Source organism: Camelus dromedarius, chromosome 6, assembly GCF_036321535.1.
Source record: "Camelus dromedarius isolate mCamDro1 chromosome 6, mCamDro1.pat, whole genome shotgun sequence".
Lineage (NCBI taxonomy): Eukaryota > Metazoa > Chordata > Mammalia > Artiodactyla > Camelidae > Camelus > Camelus dromedarius.
The window spans coordinates 70,761,540-70,789,498 of NC_087441.1; the positions used below are offsets into that span (position 1 = coordinate 70,761,540).

General features: G+C 34.9%; 1 protein-coding gene across 1 annotated transcript in view; it reads right to left on the bottom strand.

Annotated features, from left to right (window-relative positions):
- The window catches only part of EYS (eyes shut homolog), a 1,182,030-nt gene that overhangs the window by 398,950 nt on the left and 755,121 nt on the right, over nt 1-27,959 (bottom strand). The window contains 1 exon segment of the mRNA XM_031455943.2: nt 7,923-8,073. Coding sequence (XP_031311803.2) covers nt 7,923-8,073 — 151 coding nt within the window.

A 27,959-nucleotide genomic window follows, 5' to 3' on the forward strand; every position in this document is an offset into this window, starting at 1 on the left:
ACAAGTAAAAAACCAAAACTAACAGAAAACAACTAAGCAATGGTAAGAGTAAACATTTCTCTATCAATAGTTACTTTAAATGTAAATGGATTAAACTCCTTCTTCAAAAGGCATAAAATAGCTAAATACACCAAAAACAAGACCAAACCATATGCTGTGTACAAAAAAACCTCACCTTAGATTTAAGGATGCACATTGGTTGAAAGTAAAAGGATAGAAAAAGATATTCCACAAAAATGGTAACAATAAGAGAGCAAAAGTGGCTGTCCTTAGACAAAACAGACTTTAAGTCAAAATTTGCATAGGAGCCAAAGGTCATTTATATAATAATAAAAGAGTTAACTCAGCAGGAAAATGGAATAATTATAAATATTTATGCACCCAATATCAGAGCGCTTAAAAATACAAACGTTGACAGAACTTAAGGGAGAAATAGACAACAATACAATAACAGCAGAAGACTTTAATACTCACTTTCAGTAATGGATAGAACATCCAGACAGAAGGTCAATAAGGAAGGAGAGAATTTGTGTGACACTATAAACCAAAAGATGCAATAGATATATACAGAATATTCCACCCAACAGTAGCAAAATATATGTTCTTCTCAAGTGCTCATAAATATTTCCCCAGGATAGATCACATGTTAGATAACAAAATAAGTCTTAACAAATTCAAGAGGACTAAAATCATTTCGTTTCTTTTCTGACCACAATGATAAGAAACTAGAAATCAACAACAGAAGGAAAACTACAAACTTCAACAATCTGTGAAAATTAAACATTACACTCTCAAGAAATCATTGAGTCAATGAAGATATCAAAAAAGTAATTTAGAAAACACCTCAAGGCAAGCAAAAAATAAAACAGAACATCTCAAAACTTATGAAATGCAGCAAAAGCTGTACTAACAGGGAAATTCATTGCAGTGAACACCTACAATTAAAATGAAGAAAAATCGCAAATCACAACCTAACATTACACCTAAAGGGACTAGAAAAAGAAGAACAAACTGAGAACAAAGGAAGGAAATAACAAGTAAACAGAACACCAAAAACACGGGCAACACAAACGAGAATAGATGGGTGGGACTGCATCAAACTAAAATGCTTCTGAATATAAAAGGAAACAATCAGCAGAGTGAAAAGGCACCCTACAGAATGGGAAGAAATTTTTACAAATCATATATTTGACAACGAGTTAACCTTCAAAATACATAAGGAACTTCTACAAGCAATTGAAGAAAACCTAATAACCCAATTAAAAATGAACTAAGGGCTTGGATAGTCATTTCTTCAAAGAGGACATACAAAGGGCCAACAGGTATATGGAAGAATGTTCAACATCACTAATCATCAGAAAAATGCAAATCAAAACCACATAGAGGTACCAACCCACACCTGTTAGGGTGGCTCCTAAAACTGCATACAAGCCCCTGTGTCCCTGTCCTTTCGAGTAAAAGGCTTTTGCTTTAGTCTCCCAGGCCTCCCCAGAGTCTCTAAAGGTTGGTTCAAGAGTTAATAATTAGGAAATGTGAAGATGTGTAAACCAAGAATAATTGTTGGATTGGGAAACTGGTAACAATTTAGACTATAAATCAGCCACATAGCAGAGTCACTGCACTCCCATTTCCCTGAAACATATGCATAAAAATCTGACACGCATTGCTAAGTTAAAGGACTTACAGGAGGCAGACCCCCACCAGATGAAAAGGGCTGACTGCAAGCATGTAGACCCTGGACCAGCTGAAGACTGGTGATGCCAGAAGACTGGTGATGCTTGGAAATTCATCTTGATGCCAACCGATCTGAGAACTGTGCATGAGCTGATCATGACCCCTAAGGCCCCTCCCTCACACTGTCTTTAAAACTTATGTCTCCAAACCACCAACTTGAAGATGATCTTAGGACATTAATCCACCATTGTCCCAGGTTGATGGCCTCCTGAATAAAGCAACTTTTCCTTTTCTATCAACACTTGTCTCTTGAGTATTGATCTTTCTGGTTGCGAGCAGCTTAACTTGGGTTTGGTATAGGCCTTGTATGTATATATACATATAATATGTGTATATATATAAAATTTATTATATAAATATAAATGTATATATATAATGACAAATGTTAGTGAGAATGCTGGGAAATTAGAACCGTTGTACACTCTTGCTGGGAATGCAACCCTGTGCAGCTGCTACAGAAAACAGTATAAAGCAATCTCATTTTAGGGTGTTTATTCAAAAGTATTGAAATAATTCCTTTCTACATTTTAAATGAGATTAAATTAGTGTGAGGTAGATACAGTAGTGAGTGTAAGCCAGTGCTCTTGAATAAAAGAAACTACGATTAAATGCATGGAGAAGTTTTCAAAACTAGAAACACACACAAATCTCACACAAATTAAGGAGAGAACTTAGGGATGACAGAAAGTAACCGGAATGTGGATCGACTCAGAGTCACGCCTTCCGAGACGTCTCTGACAGTCGGAGTTTTGCAAGAATAGCAAGAAGTAGATGCAGAGCTGATAAAGAGATGAGTCAGAGCAAAAAAAAAAAAAAAAAAAAAAAAAAAAAAAGGAAGAGAGGCTGGTGGAGACAGGTGGAGATGTGGGAGGGTGGGAGGGGAATCTGTCCCAGTGTTGGGTAGGAGACAGTTTCTGCCCTAACACAAAGTGAGGCTTAGTCCATAAAGGATTCCTGGCAGACTAAGGAAGACATGCCTTCACGTGGGAATAAATTAAAAGTGATTCTTATATGGGCAAGGAATGAAAAATAATTCTCATTAGGTTGGTTTACATCTGACACTTTGATGACTTGTGGCCAGGTGCAACTGATGGCAGAAGGGGCAACCAAGGGCCCAAATGGTAGTTCAGCAGAACGGGCAAGTGAATGAGTGAGTGACTTACAAAAATGAATCTTAAAATGTTGCAATGAAACTTTGATGTCTCTATGATTTTGTTTAAGTTTATCAGAGATGCACCTATATGAAAGGCTCTGCTTACTGTAGAGTGATTCTGTTTTTAAGATTGAACGGACAGAAAATAAGGACATCATTTACAGATCCCAAGAGAGTTGAATAAAGTATTTTTCTTGATTTTTCCTACTGGTGTGTTTCAATTTACTTTTCATTACATTGTGTCCATCTAACAAGTGTCTTAGAAGAGCTCAGAAAGGTTGACAAGCATGCTCTACAGTGTATCACAAACAATTTACTGAGGTGTCATTACCTCTGTAAACTGATAATGAGTTGTGATGTGTAATATTATGTATCAAAATATTCTACAGAAAGTGAAACACAGACAGTTTAGGTGATTTTTTTCATTTATTCTTCAAGAATCTATCACAGCTTCTAAAAGAGAATTCTGTCTTTATGTCACAGACTACTAATTCAACAGCAACTTTTTTGGCTAAGAGAGTTTTTTATGGTTTGTGATTGAGAGGACTTTTTATAAAAGTGTAATAAATTAATTATTGAATATGCAAATCAGTGTTTTGAACATACATAAAGCAGTAATACTTATTTGCTGAACCAAAGTGTTCTTGTTTACTCAAGAAATTCACTTAAAATGTTTAAAATTATTACCTTCTCCTACTATGTTAAAATTCAAAATTAAAATGTTTGTTTAGATTCTTGGAATCAGTCACTGCTATGGACTGAATATTTGTGTCCCCCTGGAAATCATTTGTTGAAATCCTAAACCACAATGTGTTTGTATTAGGAGATGGGCCTTTAGGAAGTGATTCGGTCATGCAGGTGGAGTCCTATTGAAGGAATTAGTGCCCTTATAAAAAGATGCTGGAGAACTCTCTTGTCCGTTCCACCAATGTGAGGACACTGCTAGAAGACAGCTGTCTGTGAACCAGGAAAGGGGCCCTCATCAGATTCCAACCTACCAGCACCTTGGAATTCCCAGTCTTCATAACTGTGAGAAATAAATGTTAGGCTACCCAGTCTATGTCATTTTTGTTACAGCAGCCCAAATGAATTATGTTAGTCCCCGTTTCTTCAAAAATTCCAATCCTGCATAAGAGTGTATCCATCCTATATTCTAATATTTGTAATTGACTTGAATATGAAAAAAAACTAGTGTCTTTCCAGAACACATTTTATGTTATCAACTTTTGTAGAAAGAAAAAAATTCACTAATGGATTAACAATAATAAAATTTACTTGCGTAATCATTTGATTCCCTTTTATATTTAGCAAGGAGAATAGCTGGTTTATTGTAACTTGGTCTGCATTTATTAGGAATTAAGGTTTCGTGTCCCTAGGCGTTTTGGACACAAAAGCAGGAGCCCATGCACTGAAAAGTGTAAGCAATTAAAGCGTGACCAAGGAAAGTGTTTTCCTACCGCCAGAGAGGAGGCATTTACTCTTAGACCTTGGAAGTTATCACCATTATGGTTATTAGGAGACTCAGAGTTTTTCACACTTCAGGCAGAAAATTGAAAGTGTCTAACTGTTTCATTCTCTCCTCACATACTGAGCTCTGTGTGTTTTTGTTAAAGGAAGCATTAAACAACCTGTCAGCACATACACATTGGATTAGGGACTTTTATCATGCGGAGGGGCTCTAGCCAGTGCAGGGAGACACTATTGGAAGCTTGGAGGCAGGAAAATAATTGTAACTTAGCACTTATTATCTAGAGAAATCAACTATAGTTTTCTTCCTTAGTGTTTTATACTGCGAACCTGTTGTTTTTAATTTTCTGAGCACCGACAGCCCACAGTGCTCAAACAGTATCTCTTAATCAGAGCACAATAATTAGATAGAGCCTGCATGATATTCACAGGGGCTACATGGCACAGAAATTCACTAAATGAGTTTCTCTTCCTTTTTTCTGGTTTATCATATGACTTCTCTTATAAGTATTTTAGGGATAAATTTTATAGCTTGTTCAATCACATAAGTATATATCACATACACACACACACTTGCACACACACACAGTTACTATGACACAATGATAATATAAGAGAAGAATAAAAATCAGTAAGGGGCTGACAAGACATCTTTCAAATACAGGATATTTAACGAGGTGAAATCTTAGTTGGTTTTTAATTTCATGATATCTTTACCGGTACACACACTGAATTTCTTCTAAATCTGATTGCAGCAAATGTCTGGTTGCTCTACATCACAAGATTGGTATCAAGATTTTGGTGAGGCAATCGCTTAGAAAATGCCAATCATTTCAAAGTTCTAGGAGAAAAAGTCTTCAGAATATAGTTAATTAAAATGATCTCTGCAGCTCTATTTTGACACTCTATCCTGCCCTAGATTACAAGCTTTTCTCTCTTTTTATTAGCAAACTTCTAGCAAAAGTAACCTAAAATCACTCTGTTGCTTCTTCTATTCCATGTATTACTATTACTGGTTGATCTTTTGTAGCTTGAACATATGCTCCTTTTAGAAATGTGCTCCATCTTTGGTTTGTGTGACAACGTATTTTCCCTTGTTCTATTGCCAGTCTCTCACTCCTTACCCACGTTTGTGGGCACCTCTTCTTTAGCCCCTCAGTGATGTCGAACCCCAGTCCTTAGCTTCTCCTTGTGTCATTCTACGATCAATCTGATCAGTGACTGTGGTTCCCACTATGCCCTGTGTAGATTCCCAGTCATACAGTCATGATCTCTTGTGATCTCCGAGCCCATAAATTTTTAAAATTTATTTTTTATTGAGATAACTTTGGTTTATAACATTATATAAGTTTCATGTCAACAACATCTTATTCCTACTTCCAAGTACGCTACAGCAGGCTCATCACCAAAAACTTTAATTCTTACTCATCACCAGACAGTTGATCCCTTTGCCCCTATTGAACCCCACTCCCATCTTCCCCTCTGGTAACCACTACTCTGTTCTGTGTACCCATAGTTTGTTTTTGTTTGGTTTGCTTTGCTCATTTATTTTGTTATTTTGTTTATTTGTTGTTTCTATATTCCACAGATGAGTGAAATTATACATACTCGTCTTTCTCTGTCTGACTTATTTCACTTAGCATAATACCTTCTAGGTCCATATCTATAGTTATTCACAAGTTCAATAGCTTTCATAATCATCCTCTCATCCTTATTAATTATTCCTGTTATCTAACTTTACCAATTTTTGCCCTGTAGTCTAAACCCCTCCAATCCCATACTTCAGCTGCTATCTGAGTGAACACGACATGTTACTCCAGGTTCAAACTTCTTAAATGCTTCCTGTAGGCACCGGCATCTAAATATACAGCACTTTGTATTTTATTCAGGATCCATTATGCTCAGACTCATGCTCACCTTTCCAGTATCAAGCCTTCTTTTCAAACTTCGTATCTCCCCAGTAAATAAATAGTTTCTACTCCCATTCCAGTTTTCCTATGCTTTTCCATTACTAAGCCTGTGTGTGTGATGTGACGTTTTGTCTGCCTGTAATGACAGTGTATATATTTTCTATCTTGTGGACAGTCCATCATCCTTCAGATCTTTGCCTAACTACAGACTCTCTTACTCCCGCAAAGAGACCAGGAGGTTTCCTTTTCTGTTTTTCTGTATTGCTGCTGTGTATTTCTATTAGAGTAAACACCTAGCCTTATTAGAGATATTTGTGTGTTTCCTCAATCAATTATTATCCCCTTGAGTCTTGAGAACCTGCATTTAATTAGTGTAAGCTCACAAAAATTAAATTCTGCATGAAAACCCAATTTTTACTTGGGAAAAATATACATGGTTAGGAAATAAGAGATCAGTCCAAATCTAAATGACTAGAGATTAATTTATGCAAATTTTTAGACTCTTTTCATCCAGTCTTTAATCGTTCATTTAGAAGATGCTTACTGAGCAAGTACTATGAGACAGAAACTGTACTTGCCCTGGGGTACAGGAAGGTAAACAGAACATTTCCTACTCTTTTAGAGCTTATAGTCTGATTTCTCTAGGAAAAAGTCCGTAAAGTGTACTCATATTATAGAAGAAGTTCCATAACTCTGTTTAATGATCAATAAATATACCGCTGATGGAGCAAAGTTGAATCTACAGTAAATTCCATGTGCTTACAGTTGTATAATTTCCTTACTTCATCAAGGGCGTATGTGTCACATCAACCATGAACATGAGTTTTGTTCTTTAGGTACATTTGCTTTGAAAGTTTTCATAGTTTACATATAATCAAGTCATAACAGTTACAGTGAGTAGACTTTTACCCAGTTTGTATTACTGGTGAGAATCAGAAATAACAGCTTCCTGTATCTCCAATAATAAAAAAAATAAGAAGTTTAAATATGTAGAGTACAACGATGAATACAGTAAGATTCATAAATGTAATAAGCTATTGGCACACTTAACAAGTAGCATTAAATTTTTAAAGTAATGATCTGTAATAACATAAAGTGGAGCTAAATAGTCAATAGCATTTAAGTCAGCATGCAAGCTTTTACCCTAAAGCATAGGTTAATAATGACAACAATAAGCTAATTATCTAAATGGAAATTTAGAAGGTAGGCTGGCACATGAACAAAACTCAGTAGCGAGTATTCTTTCATTTTAGGAACTCTATGTGAAGCAGAGACTGGGCATGGACTCTGGTGCCATTTCTCAGGAAATCTTTTTGGTTTGTTATTAAGCCAACCCCTTGGATACCCAGGGAAATCACTAGTGTAGGGGTGAAGGAAAGCTCATATGCTTATTTCATTATCATAAAATATAATGCACATATATAGTCATAAGATGGAAAAATAGCTTGATACTAGAGCAATTTTGTATACCGAGAACAGTAAACTTTTAGTAACCCCTTGGTAGGATTGATTAAGACATATATGTTAGTAGAATGCAAACCTTTTTTTGAAATCATGGAGATATGGCCCCACTAACTAGGAAACTCCTAAAGTTTACCTATTTTTCTTTTTCATAGAAGTGACATAATAAATGTATTTTGTAACATTAAGAGAAATACCTGGTTTGCTCCATGTAGACCTGGAACTCCACCAATAAATACAGCCCCTGATTCCGGCAGGGGTTCTCCAGACATGCGACCAATAGATTTGCTTGCTTTCATAGTCTTCCCTAGAATAGTCAGTTCAGCCTTGCATGGATCCAATTCTTGCCTGCAACCATTTAGATAAGAAACTTATGGTTTTAGCATGCTTTGTAAAAACATTTGTTTGACCAATTATTTAAGCTATTAACAAAAAAAGAAAGATTCAAGTAAATAGATCATCTCACTATAAAACCAACAAAGCCAAAAGTAGATTAATCTGTTCTAAATTAGAAATCCTTAATGATTTAAGTACATCAAGTCAAATTTTGATAAAACAACAAATTGTAGTGATTGTCTAATGAAATAAACAAATCCTGATAATAAACAGATCTTCCTCATGAAGGACTGAAACGATATTAAAGTCTAATATTCTACTTCAGATTTTTACATTGTTAAATTTTCTATGTGTGCGAAAATTATTGTAACAGATCAGATTTAGATATGATTATCTAATGGACAATATATCTTTAGGTTGAAAACAGTAGTATTGCAGAGAGTAATTAGTTGTGGAAATACAAATCATAGCAAGAAATAAAGCAAATAAAATAAAAAAACATTAATTGAATATAACTTAATTAAGAAACTTCTAGCCATAGTTTTCATGTGCTCATTTTTTAGAAAGATGAGAAAAAGGCTTCAACAATATTTTAACATGTAAATATGCATGTCTCACTTACTCTAGCCATTTATTTAACTAATCGTGTAACCCAGGGACTAGAAACTGTGGCCAGTGGGCCAAATCTTGCCTGCCACCACTTTATAAGTAAAATTTAACTGGAATAGAATAACATAGTTCTTTACACATAATCAATGGCTGCTTTCACGGCAGAGTTGAGTAGTTGCAACGAAGACTCTAAGGCCTGAAGGGCCAAAAAACTTATCATCTTGTTATAGAAAAAGTTGATAGATTCATTATCTAATTGATTTATTTATTTACCTACCCAGCAAGTAACTTTAATTATAATCCTTTTCAATATCCACATTCATAAGACACCTATGAAATATTTACTTACCAATGTCATCCTATATTGTGAATATGGGGCATTCTGCATTGCATATACTTACATAAACTTTTTAAACCTTATTTTTATAAAAATATAGTTGATTTACAACATCATATTAGTTTCAGGTGTACAACATAGTAACTTACCATTTTTATAGATTATACTCCATTTAAAGTCATCACAAATTAATGGCTTTATTTCCCTGTGCTGTACAACACATTCCTGTTGCCTAGACATTTAATACAGAGTAATTTATACCTCTCAATCCCTTACCTCCAACCTGCCTCTCCCCCAGCACCCTTTACCTGGTAACCGCCAGTCTGTTCTCTATATGTGTGAATCTGTTTCTGCTTTGCTATATTCATTCATTTGCTTTATTTTTTAGATTCCACATATAAGTGATAACCTAAGCATAATGCCCTCCTGGGCATATAGCCAGAGGGAGCTCTAATTTGAAAAGATACATGCAACCTGATTTTCATAACAGTATATATATTAGCTAAGACATGGAAACAACCTAAATGTCCATTGACAGATGACTGAATAAAGAAGCTGTGGGATATTTATACAATGGACTACTACTCACATAAAAAAGAATAAAATAATGTCATTTGCAGCAACATGGATGGATCTGGAGATCATCATTCTAAGTGAAGTAAACCAGAAAGAGAAAGAAAAATACCATATGATATCACTCATTTGTGGAGTCTGAAAAAACAAAAAAAGAAAAGAAAAAGGAAGATACTGATGAACTTATTTACAAAACAGAAATGGAGTCACAGACAGTAAACAAACTTATGGTTACCAAAAGAAAAGGGGATGGGAAAGGATAAATTGAGAGTTCAAGATTTACAAATATGAACCACTAGATACAAGATAAATAAAAAAACAAATTTCTTCTGTATAGCACAAGGAACTATAATACCTTGTAGTAATCTATAATGAAAAAGAATATGAAAATGAATACATATATGTATATGTATGACTGAAACAATTATGGTGTACACCAGGAATTGACACATTGTAATTGACTACACTTCAATTAAAAAAGATTTAAAATAAAAATAAATAAAAATAAGCATAATACCATCTAGATATATCCATGTTGCAAATGGCAGAGTTTCATTTTTTAATTTGACATTTAATTGATTTACAATATTAGTTTCAAGTGTACCACACAGTGATTCAAAATTTTTATAGGTTTAAAGTTATAAAATATTGGCTATAGTCCCTGTGCTGTACAATATAACCTTGTAGCTTATTTATTTTATATATCTTGCCCCTCCTCTCTTCCTCTCCCCATTGGCAACTATTAGTTTGTTCTCTATATTTGTAAGATATATGGAAGCAGCCTAGTGTCCGTCAACAGATGAATGGATAAAGAAGGTGTGGTAATCACATATTTACATAAACTTTTAATATAATTAGGCATAATGAAAAGGCTAAAAATTAAATCTCTATGAACTACCATATTGAGAACATACTCAAGTAACCACTACCTAAGTCAAGAGGTGAAAATTTACTGTTAAGAGTCCCCACCCCAACACACACACACACACACAGTATCACACATTCTCCAACTTCATTCAGTGCTGTGCTTTCAATATTTATCTTCCTTATTGAATATAATAGTAATTTGTTTTTTTTTCAAGATGTATTATTATGTTGATATTTTATAAATTAGTTATTCTAGTTTTGGTATACATTTTGGTGCTATTATGAATACTGATGCTATAAACATGCTTGTATATATTGTTTCGTGAATATATATGAACTTCTGTTGGGTATTTAACAAAAATAATTTAGAGTTCTTTACACTTGGGATATATGCTCTGTTGGTTTTATTGCACTTTATTTTTCCTTCACACATTTTTACTTTCTTATAGTGTCTTTTAATGATCAAAAGCTCTTAACCTTAATGTACAGCAATTGATCAGTCTTACTTAAGGATTCATTTTTTTGTTTGTATTGTTGTTCATTTTCTACCCTATTTTTCAAAATATTATTTCACTATTGATATTTGGCTCTACAATCCACCAAGAATTGGTTTTTTATATGGCCCCAGGTATATATCAATTTTTTTTTCTCATGGAAATTGAATTGATTCAGTGACATGCATAGAAAACAACTGTCCATTCTCCACTGTTCTTCAGTATTACTTTGTCATAAATCATGTTTATATATATATATGGGTCTGTTTCTAGACTCTTTATTCTGTTCCCCTGGCCAATTTTTCTGTCTTTATACAAATACATCACTGTCTTAAAACTTACTCTAAAAATACAGTATTTAATATCCATTAGAGTATATAAATCCTCCTACTTGTTTTTTTCTCCCTCAACAAATTTTTGGCTAGAGGGGTGTGTGTGTGTGTGTGTGTGTGTGTGTGTGTGTGTGTGTGTGTGTGTGTGTTCCTGGGTTCTCTATTTTGGGGGTTGATATTTCTAGCCCTGTACCAACACCACACTATGAAATACTGATACTTCACAGTAAGTCCAGATATTTGTAAATTCTCTTCGTTCAGTTTTTTTTGATTGTAGATTATCAGATACTGTTTTCTCCTTTTATTCTTTTAATCATGATGAATTATGTTGACTGGTTTTTGAATGTTTGAAGACATTCCTGGAATACCTTAGTCATAGTGTGTGTCTTATTTATATAACACAGGACTCACTTTGTATTTTAGGGAATATGTTGACATATTGTTGACATATTCCTTAAAAAATAGAGAAGTGAATCTTGTGTTATATAAACAAGACATATGTGAGAAAGACTGTCCTTCAAATTTCCTGTCTTGTACTGCTCTCATAAAATTTTGGTTTCAAGATTATGCTGTATCTTATATTCTTTCAGAAAGTTTATGTAATATTGATGTTACATCTACCTTTCATGTATGATAGAATTTACAACTATAACCACATGGGCTTGGAGTTTTTCTTTGAATAAATTATTAAATATGGCTTTAATGTATTTAAGCAATATAACTCTAAGCAAAAAAACTCATATGTTTTTTCCCTAGGGTTTTTAAATTTAATCTAAATTTTGAAAATAATTGGTAAAAATATTTCATAATTTCCTCTTATATTTTTATTGGTGTCAGAATTCTAATGACACTTATTTTTCTTGTGATATTGGCTATTTGTATCTTTTCTCATTTTACTTGTTTTGTGGATCAACATTGGTAGAGAGTAGTAAATTTCAAAAAACACTCTTGGCAGGGTTGATAGTCACCATTCTGTTTTCTACTTTGTTAACTTTTGCTCTTTAAGATTTTCTTCCTTTAACTTTCCTTGGGGCTTAATCTAGTCTTCTGTTTCTAGGGGTTTTAATCTAATATATTGTCTCAAGGTTGTAAATTTCCCTTGAAGAATAGATTTAGCTATGTTCAACAAGTTCTATTATTTATTACCATCTGCTCAAAATATTTTCTCATTTCTTTTGTGATTTTTTTCCTTTGTTCAAGAATTATTCAAAGTTGTACTGCAAGTTTAAAAATATACTGGGATTTTCTGGTTATTTTTTATATTATACAATTTTATCAAATTTTAAATCTGATTTAAATCAGGTTTGTTCAAGGAATATTCTCTATTTGCTCTTAATTATTTGAAGTTTATTGACATAGGCTGTGTAGCCCAGGATGTGGTCAATTTTAGTAATGCTTTCATGACCCTAGAAAGTCTGTAGTTAATTTCAGTGTTCTAAATATGTGAATATGGTCATGTATTAAGTACACACACACACACACACACTTAAGCACATTTGTAGTGAATATAGCATAGGAACAATGAAATAATTGACTCATGTCTGTGATGCATGTATTTTTTTCTTAAAAAAAAAACTACATAGATTTTTTTTTCATCCTTTTATCTGTATCATGATATAAAGTTAATAGAGTAAGACTAGGTGTAGCCAGGCAGCCAATTTAAGGCTTTGATGAAGTTTTGAAATTTTTTTAAAAGATCAGTGATGCTCTCTATATTAAGAACATGGGAGAAAAATGTGTTGAACATTTTTAGAATCCATTTGATATTCTTGCATTCTGTATTTAGAAGCAAACTAGCTTTCTGGGTTAATTACTACTTACAATTCAAATGTTAAAAATATCTTAGGGAGGTTATAGCTTCCAGGAAGTTAATCATCAAATGATAAAAAGGAAAAGCACAACTAATTTTATCCCAATATAAATTTTAATATTTGGAAAAAAACCTCATACTGTTTTGTGATATTAAAATAGCAATAATAATTTTTCACTAATATTTTCTTAATAAACTCATTCCCCACATTTTGTGAAGCAAATGATACACATTAAAATATTGAGTATGTTTATTTGCCCTTTGATTACACTAACTCAAAGGGTAACTTTAAAATAATATATATGTACTCAATTGTTTGTTTCCTGACTTCAGAACTAGCATAAATTCATTATTAAAAAATTAGGAAAAAAAAGAAACTTATCCAACATGGTTGTTAAAGACAAAACAATAGGCTCAAAATGGAGTCACTTATGCTAGGCTCGTGTGTTGCCAAACCAAGACTTAATTAACTTAATTGGAGGTTTGAGATGCCCAGAAATGGAATCTTAAACCAGTCAATGAGGAATTAACTAACTAGCATTCATTAGGTATCTGCCTCATGACACCCTTATGAGGAAGGTAAACTTGCAGCAACCAGTCTACTTTTTTGCCTTGTGACTTCCTTGTTTCTGCTCCCCTCTGTCTGTAAAAATCTCTTCCTTTGTATAAATCTTTGGAACTTCTTTCTAGCTGCTAGGTTGAATGATCCATGATCTATGAATCACTGAGAAAGCCAGTAAGATCTTTAAAATTTACTCAGTTAAATTTTATTTTTAAGCAGTCAACTAAAGTAATAACTTTGAAATTTTGTCAAATAATACCAGTAAAATATAGCTCAATGGCTGTATCTTCATTAAATTTTGTGATCTGCATAATTTCTCTTAAATGACTACATAACCTGTTGTTGGATACTTACTTTCTAAGATTTAGAAATGATACATGCTTATGTGGCTTGTGAAAGTCAATATAACCTTTTTAAAATTATTTTTTTAGGAAGTATTCTTAAAATTGAATTATTGAATCAAAGCATTGGCAGTTTTAGGGATTTACCATCAAATTGCCAAGTTACACTGCAAAAACTATTCCACTCAGCACTGTTAGAGTGCTGAAGTTTTTGTTTCATTTTACATTTATATTCATATGATAAAATCTATCAGTTTTTTCAATATATTCTCTGCATGAAAAACTCTTCCTGTTGAATAAACAAATATTTGCTTATATTTTATACTTATGAGCAGATTTGAAAGTCACCAGCACTTCACAATAATATTTTTTTAAATTTAAATTTTTGACCATCTTTATGTCATTAAATATTTATACACTGTCTGAAGGGGAAGACTTACCATTTTATACAATTCAACCTAGAGGTAATTGCATTATACGATAGAATTTACATTCGTTTTTTAAAAATTTTTATGTAAAATAGATTTTTTAAATTAAAGTATAGTCCATTTACAATGTGTTAGTTTCTGGTATACAGAATAGTGATTCAGATATACATATATAAATTCCTTTTCATATTCTTTTTCATTATAGGTTATTACACAATATTGAAAAGTGTTCCCAGTATTTTATGTATGCAGCATATATTTCTTCACCTCATATTTCATAGTTTTTCAGTGTGATATTTGAAACCAATTATACTGCTTTAATTATTGTAGTGGTTCAACTTGTTTTAATGTTTGATATGCTGAATATTGTCCCTTATAACTCTTTTTCAAAGACTTTCTTGACTTTCTGACATGTTTATCATTGAAAATATATGTTTTATTACAAAAATTGTCAAGTGGCACTTTTATTAAGAATAAAAGTTAATTTAAATTCCAAAATTTAAAGGGCTACACATGTATCAATACATATACCCACAGTACCTATATGTGCACACACACCTGCATATATACGTGTGTGTCTTTATTATCCCACATTAGAAATTTTTATTCCAATGGGAAGAAACAATTCTACCTTTTTTTCCCTTTATTTAACCATCTGTGCTTAATCCATATTCAACTGTGGCTTTTATCCTAGTGGAAGTGACTACTTAGAGGATGATAATAAGAAAAAGTGACATATATATTAATTTAATACACAATTGTACTAAGTTGTGTAGTACAGACTACAATGAAATATAAACAAATTAAAGGTAATACTCCAGAGTTGATGTCTGTGTGATTAAGGTGATTAGGATAAGAAAACAAAAGTGTAGTAGTATACCACAGAAGTGGGATTTTGAGTGAAGGTGAAAGCTGGAAGAGGAATGAATGAAGTGGAGTTCTAAAGGCTTTTTTGGCTTATAGTTGAGAAGGCAAATTCATTTCAATACCAGACCTTTAAGCATCTCTACTTTGAGAAATGAGACATGCTACATTCTGTACAGAGACCGGTAGTTCATTCTCTGCAGAATGAGGACACCATGAGGAGAGATGTGTGTTGTGTTTTTTCTACATCTTCACACTTAGACCAGAGCCTTGTATGTGGTAAACACTGCAGAATGTGCTGAATTTTGAACAGTTCTACAGGACACTGTCTGAAATCTACTAGGTGCTTAATGGCTGACGCATTTTTCTTCTGAAGAGAGCATGTCCTCTGTTTTCCCCCAAATACAGGTATTTTATTAGAAAAGACTTCATAAAATGTTGAAAATATAAATAGGGAAATTCACAATAATGTGCATTTATCCTGGAATGAGTCATTTTTATTTTATGACGATTTAAAACTTTCATTTGATTATAGAATTTTCCTCCAAATTGAAAATGTAACATATAAACTCTTTCATGGTTTGTCTTTTCTTAATTTAATAATATGATGTAAACTTTTATGTATGTTAATATTATTCCAAACTATTCATTGTAATGAGTGTATAGTAATTGTCTATATGTTTGTACATTATTTCTAAATTAATTACAACCACTGAGTATTTGGGTGTCTTTTTCCCCAATTTTTTGACTCTTGTATGAAGCTGCAATATATGCCTGTTCCATACACCCTAATACATGTCAATATATTTTTTTAGGAAAATTTCTGGAATTTGATTTGCAGTGTATATGCTTTCTTAATATTTACATTGTATATTCCTAAATTTTCTTCTGAAATTTTTCTCAACTTACTCTCTGCAATGTTTAGTTTTATGTGACAACTTAACTAGGCTATGGTCCCCTGTAATCCAAGCACTAATGTAGGTGTCGCTGAGAAGGCATTTTGTGATGTGGTTCACATCTAGCATCAGGTGACTTTAAGTGAAGGAGATGAACCTCCATGATGGAAGTGGACCTCATCCAAGCGATTGAAAGTCTTTGAGAACAAAATTGAGGTTTCCCTGAGACAGAAGAAATTCCACCAGTGGACTACAGAGTCAGCACCTGCCCTAAAGTTTCCAGCCTGCAGGACTGCCCTTCAGACCTCGTACTTACCCAACCAGACCGCACAATCACACAAGGCAACTCCTTGAAATAATTACCCTAACGTACATCTTCTGCTGGGTCTGTTTGTTTGTTTCTCTGGAAAAGCCCTGACTCCTACAGACATTGGTACTCAGAGTACTGAGATGATGGTTTGCCCCCATGTATAGAAAGAGAAAAAACTTTCCTATTACCTCCCTCACAGTTACAGCAGTAAAGCAGTATTAATGCTGATTGAGTAAGGAATTTGATTCTTAATTGGATTTGGACTTTATAACAGTTTTTGTTAAAATCTCAAGACACATCTTTCTTAATTAGCATTAGCCACGTGGAATTTAATTCCTTAGGGAGGTTTTCTGCATGAATGGCAATGGGTCAGGTGATGGGGCTTTGACTGTCAACTCCAGTCTGCAGATGTGCCATGACCTTTCATCAGAATAAACGCACAGAAGAACTGAGGCTCATATATCATGGTGGGAAATTAATTATTTATGAACCTATCACTTTTGAGGCTTTCCCTTGAAATTTATTATGATTTTTATGATTTTAATACGATTTCTATTCATTGCCACAAAAGGGAGACTGATTCACCATCAAGACCACTATTCTCTCTAGACTAATTCTGTAGACTTTCACCTTTAAATAAGCATGGAAATTTTTCTTTCAGACTTAAAATTCTGAATTGGTTTTTCTGTTTTCAAAGCTATTATCATTTCAGAAATAAATTACCCACTGTAAATGAATACCACGACGGCATATCATCTTTTTTCATACATTTATTCCACAGAGCCGGCAGCTAAACTGAAGGAAAATAAAAGGTAAGAATGCCCGCCTCCTTCATAACAATGTAGACTGTCAGGTTTTCTTTGCCCCAAAATGCAATTCTAATATTTCATCTAGCGGGATTTTCATTTTATTCAAAAGACACACTTTTAACAGTAGTCATATCTTTCCCCTCAGGCTCATTAGAGTGGAGGCAATGCTGTTCTGACTGTGCCTGACTGAATCTAACAGGAATTGACTGAACATAGGAAAACAGTCTTGCAACGTTACTGTTTGGCCTTTGCTGATGATACAGTTTGCCTAGCACACCATGCAGTGTAAAATTCTGTCATCAAGGCTTTTTAGTGCTTTCCTGAAAATCAGCACAGAAGGTGCTTTAAAGGTCAAATGAATAGAACAGATATTTTGTTTTTGCATAATTAGAAACATATATTGAACTCTCTCCAGGACTCCCAGTGTTTGAACTACCTTTAATTGTTCTTCTCCCAAACTTGTAGTGAATTTTTTTATATTTGCCATTTGTTTTCACCCAAGTAATCATTGACAACTCTCCGCTAAATATAACCTAAAAGAAAAGTTTAGTATGTTGTAAGTTCTGTCTATTACTTTTAGGTATTCAGGGTAGGTGTCAGGAAAGGCCAGCTATTCATGGTGAACACAACAGGGATGTAGGTGAGTCCCTGTTTTATTATTTTCCTGGCTACTGAATCATCATACAGAGCAAGCTCTAAGCTTCCACGTGTGTTAGCAAACCTGGAGGGAGCACACGAAATAGGCTGATCTTGTAAATAAACAATCAAAAAGACAGCAAATAGCAAAACTACTTCATGTTGAATATCGACTCTCGGTTGGATAATTTTTTGGATTATAAAAGTCATGGTTTGGCAACTACTCTGACTTCCAGCTTACGTTTAAGAAGGTGGTTTTTAATTGACAGTGATAAACCGTCCCATAAAATCTGAACATGAGTTCTTTGTTGATTGCCTATCATATTTGTATTAAAAATAGCATTAATTTGTTTAGTCAGTCTTAAAACTATACAGAAATTACTATAAAATCAAAATAACAACTCTTGTCTTTTCAGAGAGGAGTCAGACACATGAGCTTTCCATTCACACAAACAGAAATAAAAGCTAGGCATCAATTTAAGCATTTGACACTGATACACTATTCTTTATCAAATAAATTACCCCTTTATCAAACAAATAGCCCCAAATTATAGGGATATTTTATATTCATTTGTCTTCGAAGATGATTGATTAAGATCCATCTGAAAATTGATTTTTTACATCAGATATAGGCGATTCTGATCAGAATTGAATTCAATTCTGATTCAAAAGGAGACTAATTCAATTCCTATAATATTTATTCAGATAGTTTCCATGGATGGCAGTGGAATTAATTGCTCTCAGCTTCCACTTCCCCCTCATAGCTTTGAAAAAAGGAAAATAAGTTAAACTCCCTGATTTAACACTTTGAATGGTAGATCATTGCCCAAAGAATTAAGTCAAAAGACCACCACTTGGAATTCAAGCACCTATATCCTCCAGTTCAGACCCATTTCTCTGGCCGCCCTACAAAAGGAATTTTCTGCTACACTTACGTCAGTCTCCTCACTGCCCCGCTTTGCCAAGGTTTCTCTTCTAGCCTTTCAATCACTATTCATAATCAGGCACTTACTTCAGCTTCACTTATTGCTTAAAATGGTACTAATATTTGCTGTCTGATGCCTTCTTTACCATCTAATACCACCAACAGTGTGCCATTCTTTCAGCATTCAGTTCTGTACTGCTTTCTCTGGTTATAGGATTGCTTGATATTTCCACGTTTCATCTCTCCAGTGAAAACATGGTCTCTTAATTGGCAGAGTTATGATGTATCCATCTTTGATTTCTTAATAAAACTTAGGTTTTGTCCTACTGACCTGAGAAAAATCAATTCTCCATTTGAGTGTATACATCAGCTGTGTTCCTAAAAATATACCAACTCTTCCCTTCTGCCCTTAGCGAGGGTGCGTCTAAGATGGCAGCCTTGTGGTTGACAGGGAGCCTGGATGCTGCCAGGCTCTTGGCTGCCTCTTCCTCTGGGACCACAGGTTGGCCCTGGCTGCCGTGTTAGGATTACCCTGTGCCCATGGGGCTTTCTACTGGCAAAAATAACTGTTTGCATTCCGTGAGCCAGAGTCAGATTGCCTAACAATTATGGGCAGCTGCGCAAAGAGCAGCTAAAGGTATTCCATTTCAGACTGAAAATACTCAGGCAACTGACTTGTTTTCTGGCTAATTCAAAACCAAGTATTTTTCTAGTCAATCTTTTCTTTCAGGATGTCTACTCTTAAGAAGCATGAGAAGAGACACTTTTATTCCTTTACGTCTGTTGCTAGCAGTGGCTTCGGCCTTCGCCTCCCAGCTCCGAGCTCTCCCATGCTCCGCTTCTATTGCTTGCATATGGGGATGGCTCCTCAGGCATCAAAACCTTTTTGGCTCTCTTATCCCTGCCCAAACACCTATAAATAGTCTCTCCATTAAACTCTCTTCAATTAAACTCTGAATTTAAATACAATCTGTCTCCCGCTGGGACCCTGACAGATTCATGAGAGAACCACAGAAGCTTCCTCCAAACTGCAATTAAATAATACCCTCAGGGAGAAAGCAGAAGGTTATTCCCGTTGTAAAACAACAACAGTATTAGTGGAAAAAAATCAGAGCACTTGGATGAAAAATAAGAAAGAGGTCTTGAAGTGTTAAAATATAAAGTAAAGAAAGTATCCCAAATGTTAGGACAACAGAAGAAGAGATGGAGAGTCAGTGAAGGAATATGAGAGAACTGAAGTGCCTGCCGCGGAGAGGTCCAGGGAGCGTCCAGCAATGTGAGACACACATCATTGCTGTGAGGGTTCAAAAGACGATGGGGAAAGAGAAGACACTAAATCCTTCCCCCAAATGACGGTATGTTTTGAAAAAAGGAACATAATCAAAAAAAAGAAAAAAATAAGAAAGAGGTATTGAAAATGAAAAAAAAAAAACACACTTAGAGATTTTACAAATTAATATAAGTACTGAAATAGAAAGCACACAAATTCCCTCAGAAATTATGACCAAAGATAGAAATGGAAACTCGGAGGGGAAATCTGAGGCTGGGAGACCCAGTACCTGCCGCAGAGTGAGGGGTCCATGTGGTGAAGGACAAAGGGAGAGCGCTAAGTTTAACTCTGAAATTTCAGATGACTAAAAATAGAACGATGACCCTAAAAGAGAGACATTAAGAGATATTACATGTAAAGAGATAAATATCTGAAGGTTATCAGATTTTCAACAGCAACACAGGAAGCTAGCAGTCAGTGGAGCAAGGTCTTCAAAATTCTGAGGGAAAATCGTTCACATTTTGTGTATAAAGTTATAAATGTCAAACTAAGTCTGAGGGTAGAATAAAGAGATATACAGATGTGGTAAGGCTTTCCCAGCATCTTTTGGTTAAAAAAAACCTAATAGAGAAGTTGTTTCAGCAAAAGGGAATAAAACAAGAAACAGGAAATAAGACACCCAGAAATCATTTGACCAAACAAAGGGGAACAACGGAGAGAAGTCTCATCACTAAGAGTCATGGTAGAGCTGATGAAGGGATTAAAGAAGAAGAAGAAGGAAAGAAAAAGGAGGTGCATATTAAAAATTATTTGAATAAAAAAACGGAAATTATTTACTAAGAAAAAAGTAATGAGTGGTAAAAAAGAGGAAAGATAACTGTAATATAATACTTGTGCAAAAATCAGTATGTGTCGTTCACAACGATGTTTTTCTTCTTTGCTTGTTGCTTTTCAAAACTCTAATTTATTTTGGGGGGAGGAACAGTCCAGGCAGGGCTGATGTCAGGCAGGTACCTCCTCATCCATCACAACTGGAAATCCATGATAATTTTGGAGATGAGTACATAAAAATAGCAATGTGCAGGTATTATTTGAAAGTGCAAAGGGAGAAATACAGAAGAAACTTCTAAAGATTTTAAGATAAATACCGCTGAAATAGGTAGGATTTGAAGAAGGGTTGAGTGTCCTTCTCTTTCTATTTAATTTTTAAATTACATTTCTGATCACTTTGATGCCCCCCCGAAATCAAACACAAAAATGCATTATGAATGATAGTGGAATGGGTACAAAGATAAGAACAGGCTACATGTGACAAGAAGTGGTGCAATGATGAAGAAAGGAAGGATTCTGGGTGTTGATGGCCAGCAACTACTGGTCTGTGCCCTCTGATGGCAGCCCGTGGTGGTGGTTGGAACACCTCGAGGACCATGATGCATGTGTCAATAAAGTTATGGGTAAATTTATTTCAAGCAAGAACATAGGGTGTATGTCTCCTAATACAGAAACTATGATTTCCATAAGGTCGCATTGTTTCCCCATATTTTCAATTCTGTTTTTCGTGATGCTAGGAAAAATAATAAGCTCCTTATTCAAAATGCATCGACATAACTTCTCAGAGTTGTGGCGCTGCTGGCCATGGTTATTAAGACTAGTTGACCTTCTCTCTTGCCTAACACAGAATTACTCTTGGCAAGAGCATCGGCAGGCACTGCTTATGTCACAGTGCTTTCTGATGTGTTACGTCTGAACCTGAGGCCAGTTCTGAGAATACAGTGTCCTTGTGCATTAAAGAAAAGCCCTCTCGTTTACTGGGAGGATTTCAGATGCTCATTATTTTCAGCTGCAAAGCGTAAGATTTTTTGTTGACCCATTTGGAAAGTCTGTTTATCCATTAATAAAAATTACTAGTGGTATTGTGGTTTTCTTCAAATCATAAGGCACAAGCCTAGATGTTTTTAATAGTACTTTTGTGTCTCATAAGGAAGGCCTTCAAGTGAGCCTTAGGCAAAGAGTAGGTTGTTGACAGTTCCTTTTGAAAAACTTCATTTGATTATGGTAGTCTTTTCTTTCTCTTAAATATTTAAAGGAAGCAGGCTAAAGTTTCTAGGATTCATAGAAACTATCACAGAGAGTTTTTTTCTTTTCTTTTCAATACACACACTAGTAAAAAAATGAGCTTACAGTATAAAAGGTTACTTTCAGCAAAGAGGCTCATGTTCTAACCCAAAAGCAGTTGATCTCATCTCCCCTTGGAAAGGGTCCTAGAAAACTGAATTAGCGGCAGATTTTTTTGGCCACCTTCGTACATGGGTTTCTTCAGTGTAGTGGCAGAAATCAATGGTTTCCTTAAATATAACACTCCAGGGACAGAAGAAATCAGAGCCTGGCTGAGTTCCTAGAATTTGTGTTTTTGCTTGTAGGATCATTTCTTAGCAAGTACTTTCAAAGGCAAATCCCTTTCTCTGTATTTGTAATCAAAAGGAATCAGAACCTAAAACTTGGATATGAAATTCTCATGCTTAAAGTAATTCTCATCCTTGGCCTATCAGATCTTCATTCTCTGGACTCTGGTCGATTTAACTTGGGCTAAATTAACAAGAGCAGCAGTGAACAACTCAGCTGAGCTTATTCAAATGTTTTACATTTTAGGCTTGTGGATGCATTTCTGCACAAGTTCTTCATAAGCTATAATGCCTGTTTCCCTTAGAGTAATTCATTTATTCACACATCTGTCTCTTCATTCATTCATTCATTTAGCAGCTCTATATAGTACTGAATTCCATCAATTTCTATCGCTAAGTGCTATGATGTGAGGTCTACTTTATTTCTGTCTCTCTGTGTTGGATTTTTTGAGACACCGACGGTATATCTTACATATTTCTAAATCCTACCTGGGTACATGGATATATTTCCAAATATTGCCCAGCCTAAAATGGTTGCTTCTAAGTAAAAGATAATGGTAGGTAAGAAACAATATTCGTGTTGATGATAACATAATGATAATAGCTAACACTGATTAAGTGATTACTAAAAGCTTTTACCTGTTTTGGATTTTTACTGCTCAATACACCTAGTAAAAGCTTAGAAGTTATGGGACTTGCCTAAGTTGTACAGCCAGTGATGATGAAGGTGTAGAACTTTCGCTGTCCAGCTTAAGATTGCAGGCCTTTTGAGAGCACGTTGTACATGCCTGAGATCACAGTGACACAGTGGTAACTGGACTGTTCTGCTCCTGCATGTTCCTGAACACAGTGGCATCACAAGTTGAACTTGATCCATTTCTAAGAAAAGTTGTATACCTCTACTTATAATTTTAAAATGGTCAGTCACAAAGATAATTGCAAACATTTGGTGAGTACTTTCTATGTGCAAGGCCCATACGGTGCACTTCAGGGTGTGAACCGTGACCCTCTGCTGTGGGTACCATTATTTCTCACATTTCACAAATGAAGGAGGTAAGTTTCTGATCTGTTCAGTAATAAACATAGGGTCTCACAATCAGTGACAGTATTAGGATTTGCTTCTAAGTTACTTGTTTCCAGAAACCTACTTTTTGGTATAGCATTATACTTCTCTAATACCAAAAAAAGTAAAACTATCCATGCCTGATCAAAATAGGCTGTTGAGATCATTTTTGTTGTTATTTTCAATTGACTAATTGACAATTTTCATGCAATCAAAATACAGTGGAGTTCATTTAAAGTTGCTTTTTAAAAATAGGATTTAGTTGTACCTTAACTATTGTTTGAAAAAGATGAAAAAAATAATTCTTCAACTCTAGCAACAAATGCAGTCTTGTAACTATTTGGATATTGACACTATTCCAGTGAAAATACTTATTACATCCAGTTTTTAAAAAATATTTTCCCGCAATTATTTGGATTCCGTGGTGGTGACTTGGGAGCAGTTCCAGGGGAGACAAGAGAACCTACCCTTTCCCATGGCTCCCAATTCAGCTCTCAACCAGGGAAGCCCCACCTTTAGTTATTTCCTACCATAGCTACCCATATAAAATCCTATTTATTAAAATATATCCATTGAGAAGTAGAATGACTATTCCAGTTATTCATAATTGAGCACACAGTACAAAGGATTATATATTAAGGTGTGTGCTTTAAGAAATCTTGTGGTAATGTTTTGGAAATCATAACCTTGTGATTTTCAAACAGCACCCCCATGATATTTCTTTCTTATAGGATGGAAAGCACTAGGTGAGTTTCTTTCTGTCTTGAGTCTAAAGAAGTCCTAGATTCTGCCTTCTGTGTAATGTAATGAGCAAAATCAGGTAAAACCAGAGTATCTCATGTGAGGCTTGTTGACCTAATGGCTTCAGTGCACTTGACCACCTGCACCACATGGGCCTTGGCACTGTGATGAAAGCACAAAACACAGTGCAGGGGTGGTGGGCCCTCATCGATGGAAATTGTTTTTCTGTATCTCATCATAATGGAGTATAGGAATGGAAATAAAGTTGTAGAAAATAAAATTTTATGTCTTGAATACATATGATTGGCTGAGATTCTTATTTGCTACATTTGGAAAAGAATGCCTGGTGGTGCTGATGGAGGTGGAACTGTTCCTTAACATGAAAAAAAGAAAGAAGTTTCACCAAATTCCCGTTTCCTATCATCTTCTCTCAATACCGGTTCAAAGTTAGACTTTTCTGCTGATTGAAGACTTCAGCAAGGTAGCAGGTTACAAGATTAATGTTCAAAAATCAGTTGCATTTCTTTACACTAACAATGAATCAACAGAAAAAGAAAGTATAGAAACAATCCCCTTTAAAACAGCACCCAAAGTAAAAAATACCTGGGAATAAATCTAACCAAGGAGGTGAAAGAATTATACACAGAAAACTATAAACCATTGATGAAGGAAATTAAAGAAGACCTTAAAAAATGGAAAGATATCCCATGCTCTTGGATTGGAAGAATCAATATTGTTAAAATGGTCACACTGCCCAAGGCAATCTACAGATTTAATGCAATCCCTATCAAATTACCCAGGACATATTTCACAGAACTAGAACAAATCATAATAAAATTTATATGGAACCATCAAAGACCTAGAATTGCCAAAGCATTACTGAAGAGAAAGAAAGAAAGAGGCTAGAGGAATAACTCTCCCAGACTTCAGACAATACTATAGAGTTACAGTCATCAAGACAGCATGGTATTGGTACAAAAACAGACATATTGACCAATGGAACAGAATAGAGAGCCCAGAAATGAACCCACAAACCTTTGGTCAACTAATCTTTGACAAAGGAGGCAAGAATATACAGTCTGGAATAAAGACAGTCTCTTCAGCAAATGGTGTTGGGAAAACTGGACAGCAGCATGTAAAACAATGAAGCTAGAACACTCCCTTACACCATACACAAAAATCAACTCCAAATGGATCAAAGACTTAAACATAAGACAAGATACAATAAACTTCCTAGAGGAAAACATAGGCAAAACATTATGTGACATACATCTCAAAAATTTTCTCCTAGAAGAAATAAAAGCAAGAATAAACAAATGGGACCTAATGAAACTTACAAGCTTCTGCACAGCAAAGGAAACCAGAAGTAAAACGAAAAGACAACCTATGGAATGGGAGAAAATTTTTGTAAATAAAACCGACAAAGGCTTGATCTCCAGAATATATAAGCAGCTCACATGACTCAATAAGAAAAAAATAAACAACCCAATCCAAAAACAGGCAGAAGACCTAAACAAGCAATTCTCCAAGGAAGACATACAAATGATCAAAAGTCACATGAAAAAATGCTCAATATCACTAATCATCAGAGAAATGCAAATCAAAACTACAATGAGGTATCACCTCACACCAGTCAGAATGGCCGTCATTCAAAAATCCACAAATGACAAATGCTGGAGAGGCTGTTGAGAAAGGGGAACCTTCCTACACTGCTGGTGGGAATGCAGTTTGGTGCAGCCACTGTGGAAAACAGTATGGAGATTCCTCAAAAGACTAGGAATAGACTTACTGTATGACCCAGGAATCCTGCTCCTGGGCATATATCCAGAAGGAACCCTACTTCAAAAAGACACCTGCACCCCAATGTTCATAGCAGCACTACTTGCAATAGCCAAGACATGGAAACAGCCTAAATGTCCATCAACAGATGACTGGATAAAGAAGAAGTGGTATATTAATACAATGGAATACTATTCAGCCTTATAAACTGACAACATAACGCCATTTGCAGCAACATGGATGTCCCTGAAGAATGTCATTCTAAGTGAAGTAAGCCAGAAAGAGAAAGAAAAATACCATATGAGATCGCTCATATGTGGAATCTAAAACAAACAAACAAACAAAGAATCAAACAAACAAACATAAATACAAAACAGAAACAGACTCATAGATGTAGAATACAAACTTGTGGTTGCCAAGGGGGTGGAGGGTGGGAAGGGATAGACGGGATTTCAAAATTGTAGAATAGATAAACAAGATTATACTGTATAGCACAGGGAAATATACACAAAATCCTATGGTAGCTCACAGAGAAAAAAATGTGACAATGAATATATATATGCTCATGTATAACTGAAAAATTGTGCTGAACACTGGAATTTGACACAACATTGTAAAATGATTATAAATCAATAAAAAAAACTTTAAAAAAAAACAAAGTTAGACTTTTCTGTGGTTTGATTATGCAGCCAGTAAGGAAAGATGAGGCACACAGTGGTGGTAAGAAAGAACCATGGACAGTTCAGGACCAAGGCCAGCAGCCTTTCTGTTCCAGAAATGGCTGGATAAATAGTGTGGAGTCCCCAGGGTCTCACCTGAACTGGGAAAATGCAAGATCCATCATATCAGCCCAGTCTGTGACTACAATTTGGACCTTTTCTACTCCTCCCATCCCAATTCTTAGAAGGCTCATCCTAGCCAGGTCTTCATAAATCCTTCTCTCACTAGACTATTACATCACAGGTGGTTATCACTTAAGGGGAGGGCAGTCGGGGAGGTTGTTATTTCCCATCAGTTCATTTTATGGACTAAGACCGAAATGTGTAAGTGTTATTTTTCCTTATCTTACCTAGGAAATTTTTCTTTAATTAAGATCATTTTTCTAGTCAGGTCATGCTGACAAGTACAAATTTATCTTGATTCATGAAGCATTTAATGATAATCCACTTTCTAAATCCTAAATAAAATCAGTGTGTTATTTACTCTTCAAAAAAATTCAAAATATTCAAGCTAACAGTTTGTTTTCTTTCTTTCCCCAAGTCTAGGATAAAAATAAAAAATAATTTACTCATTCTTTGTAATGATCATTTGGGAATTGCATATTACACTTTTGAAATAGTTCAAGAAGTATGAATGTGTGTGTGTGTCTGTGTGTCTGTAGACAAGTGGTTCTCAATGGGGATGTATGATTTTGCTCTCCCTTCTCCCCAGGAATATTTGACAATGTCTAGAGACATTTTTGGTCCTCACAACTGAGTGAAGGCATAGATGCCAGGATGCTGTTAAACATCCTTGTTCTGAAGACAGAACCCCACAACAAAGAATTATCCAGCCCAAAATGTCAATAGTGTTGAGACTGAGAAATTCAGGTGTAGATTAGGGACAGGCTTTTCCAATAAGGAGATTAAATCCAGTGCCCACTGAAGGGAAGACTTCATGTTGCCTGAAACCAACTTCCTTGTTTGGGAACAGGTGCCCAAATAGCTTTATTTGACAAATTAAACAAGAAGAGTGTAGGGCATTTGTGCAGTGCTGACAGAGGTTTGAACAAGCCTACCCCTATCTGAGCACATGTACACATCTGCTTTATTTGGTAGCAAGAAATAAGGGCACTGGAGGGAGGATCACAC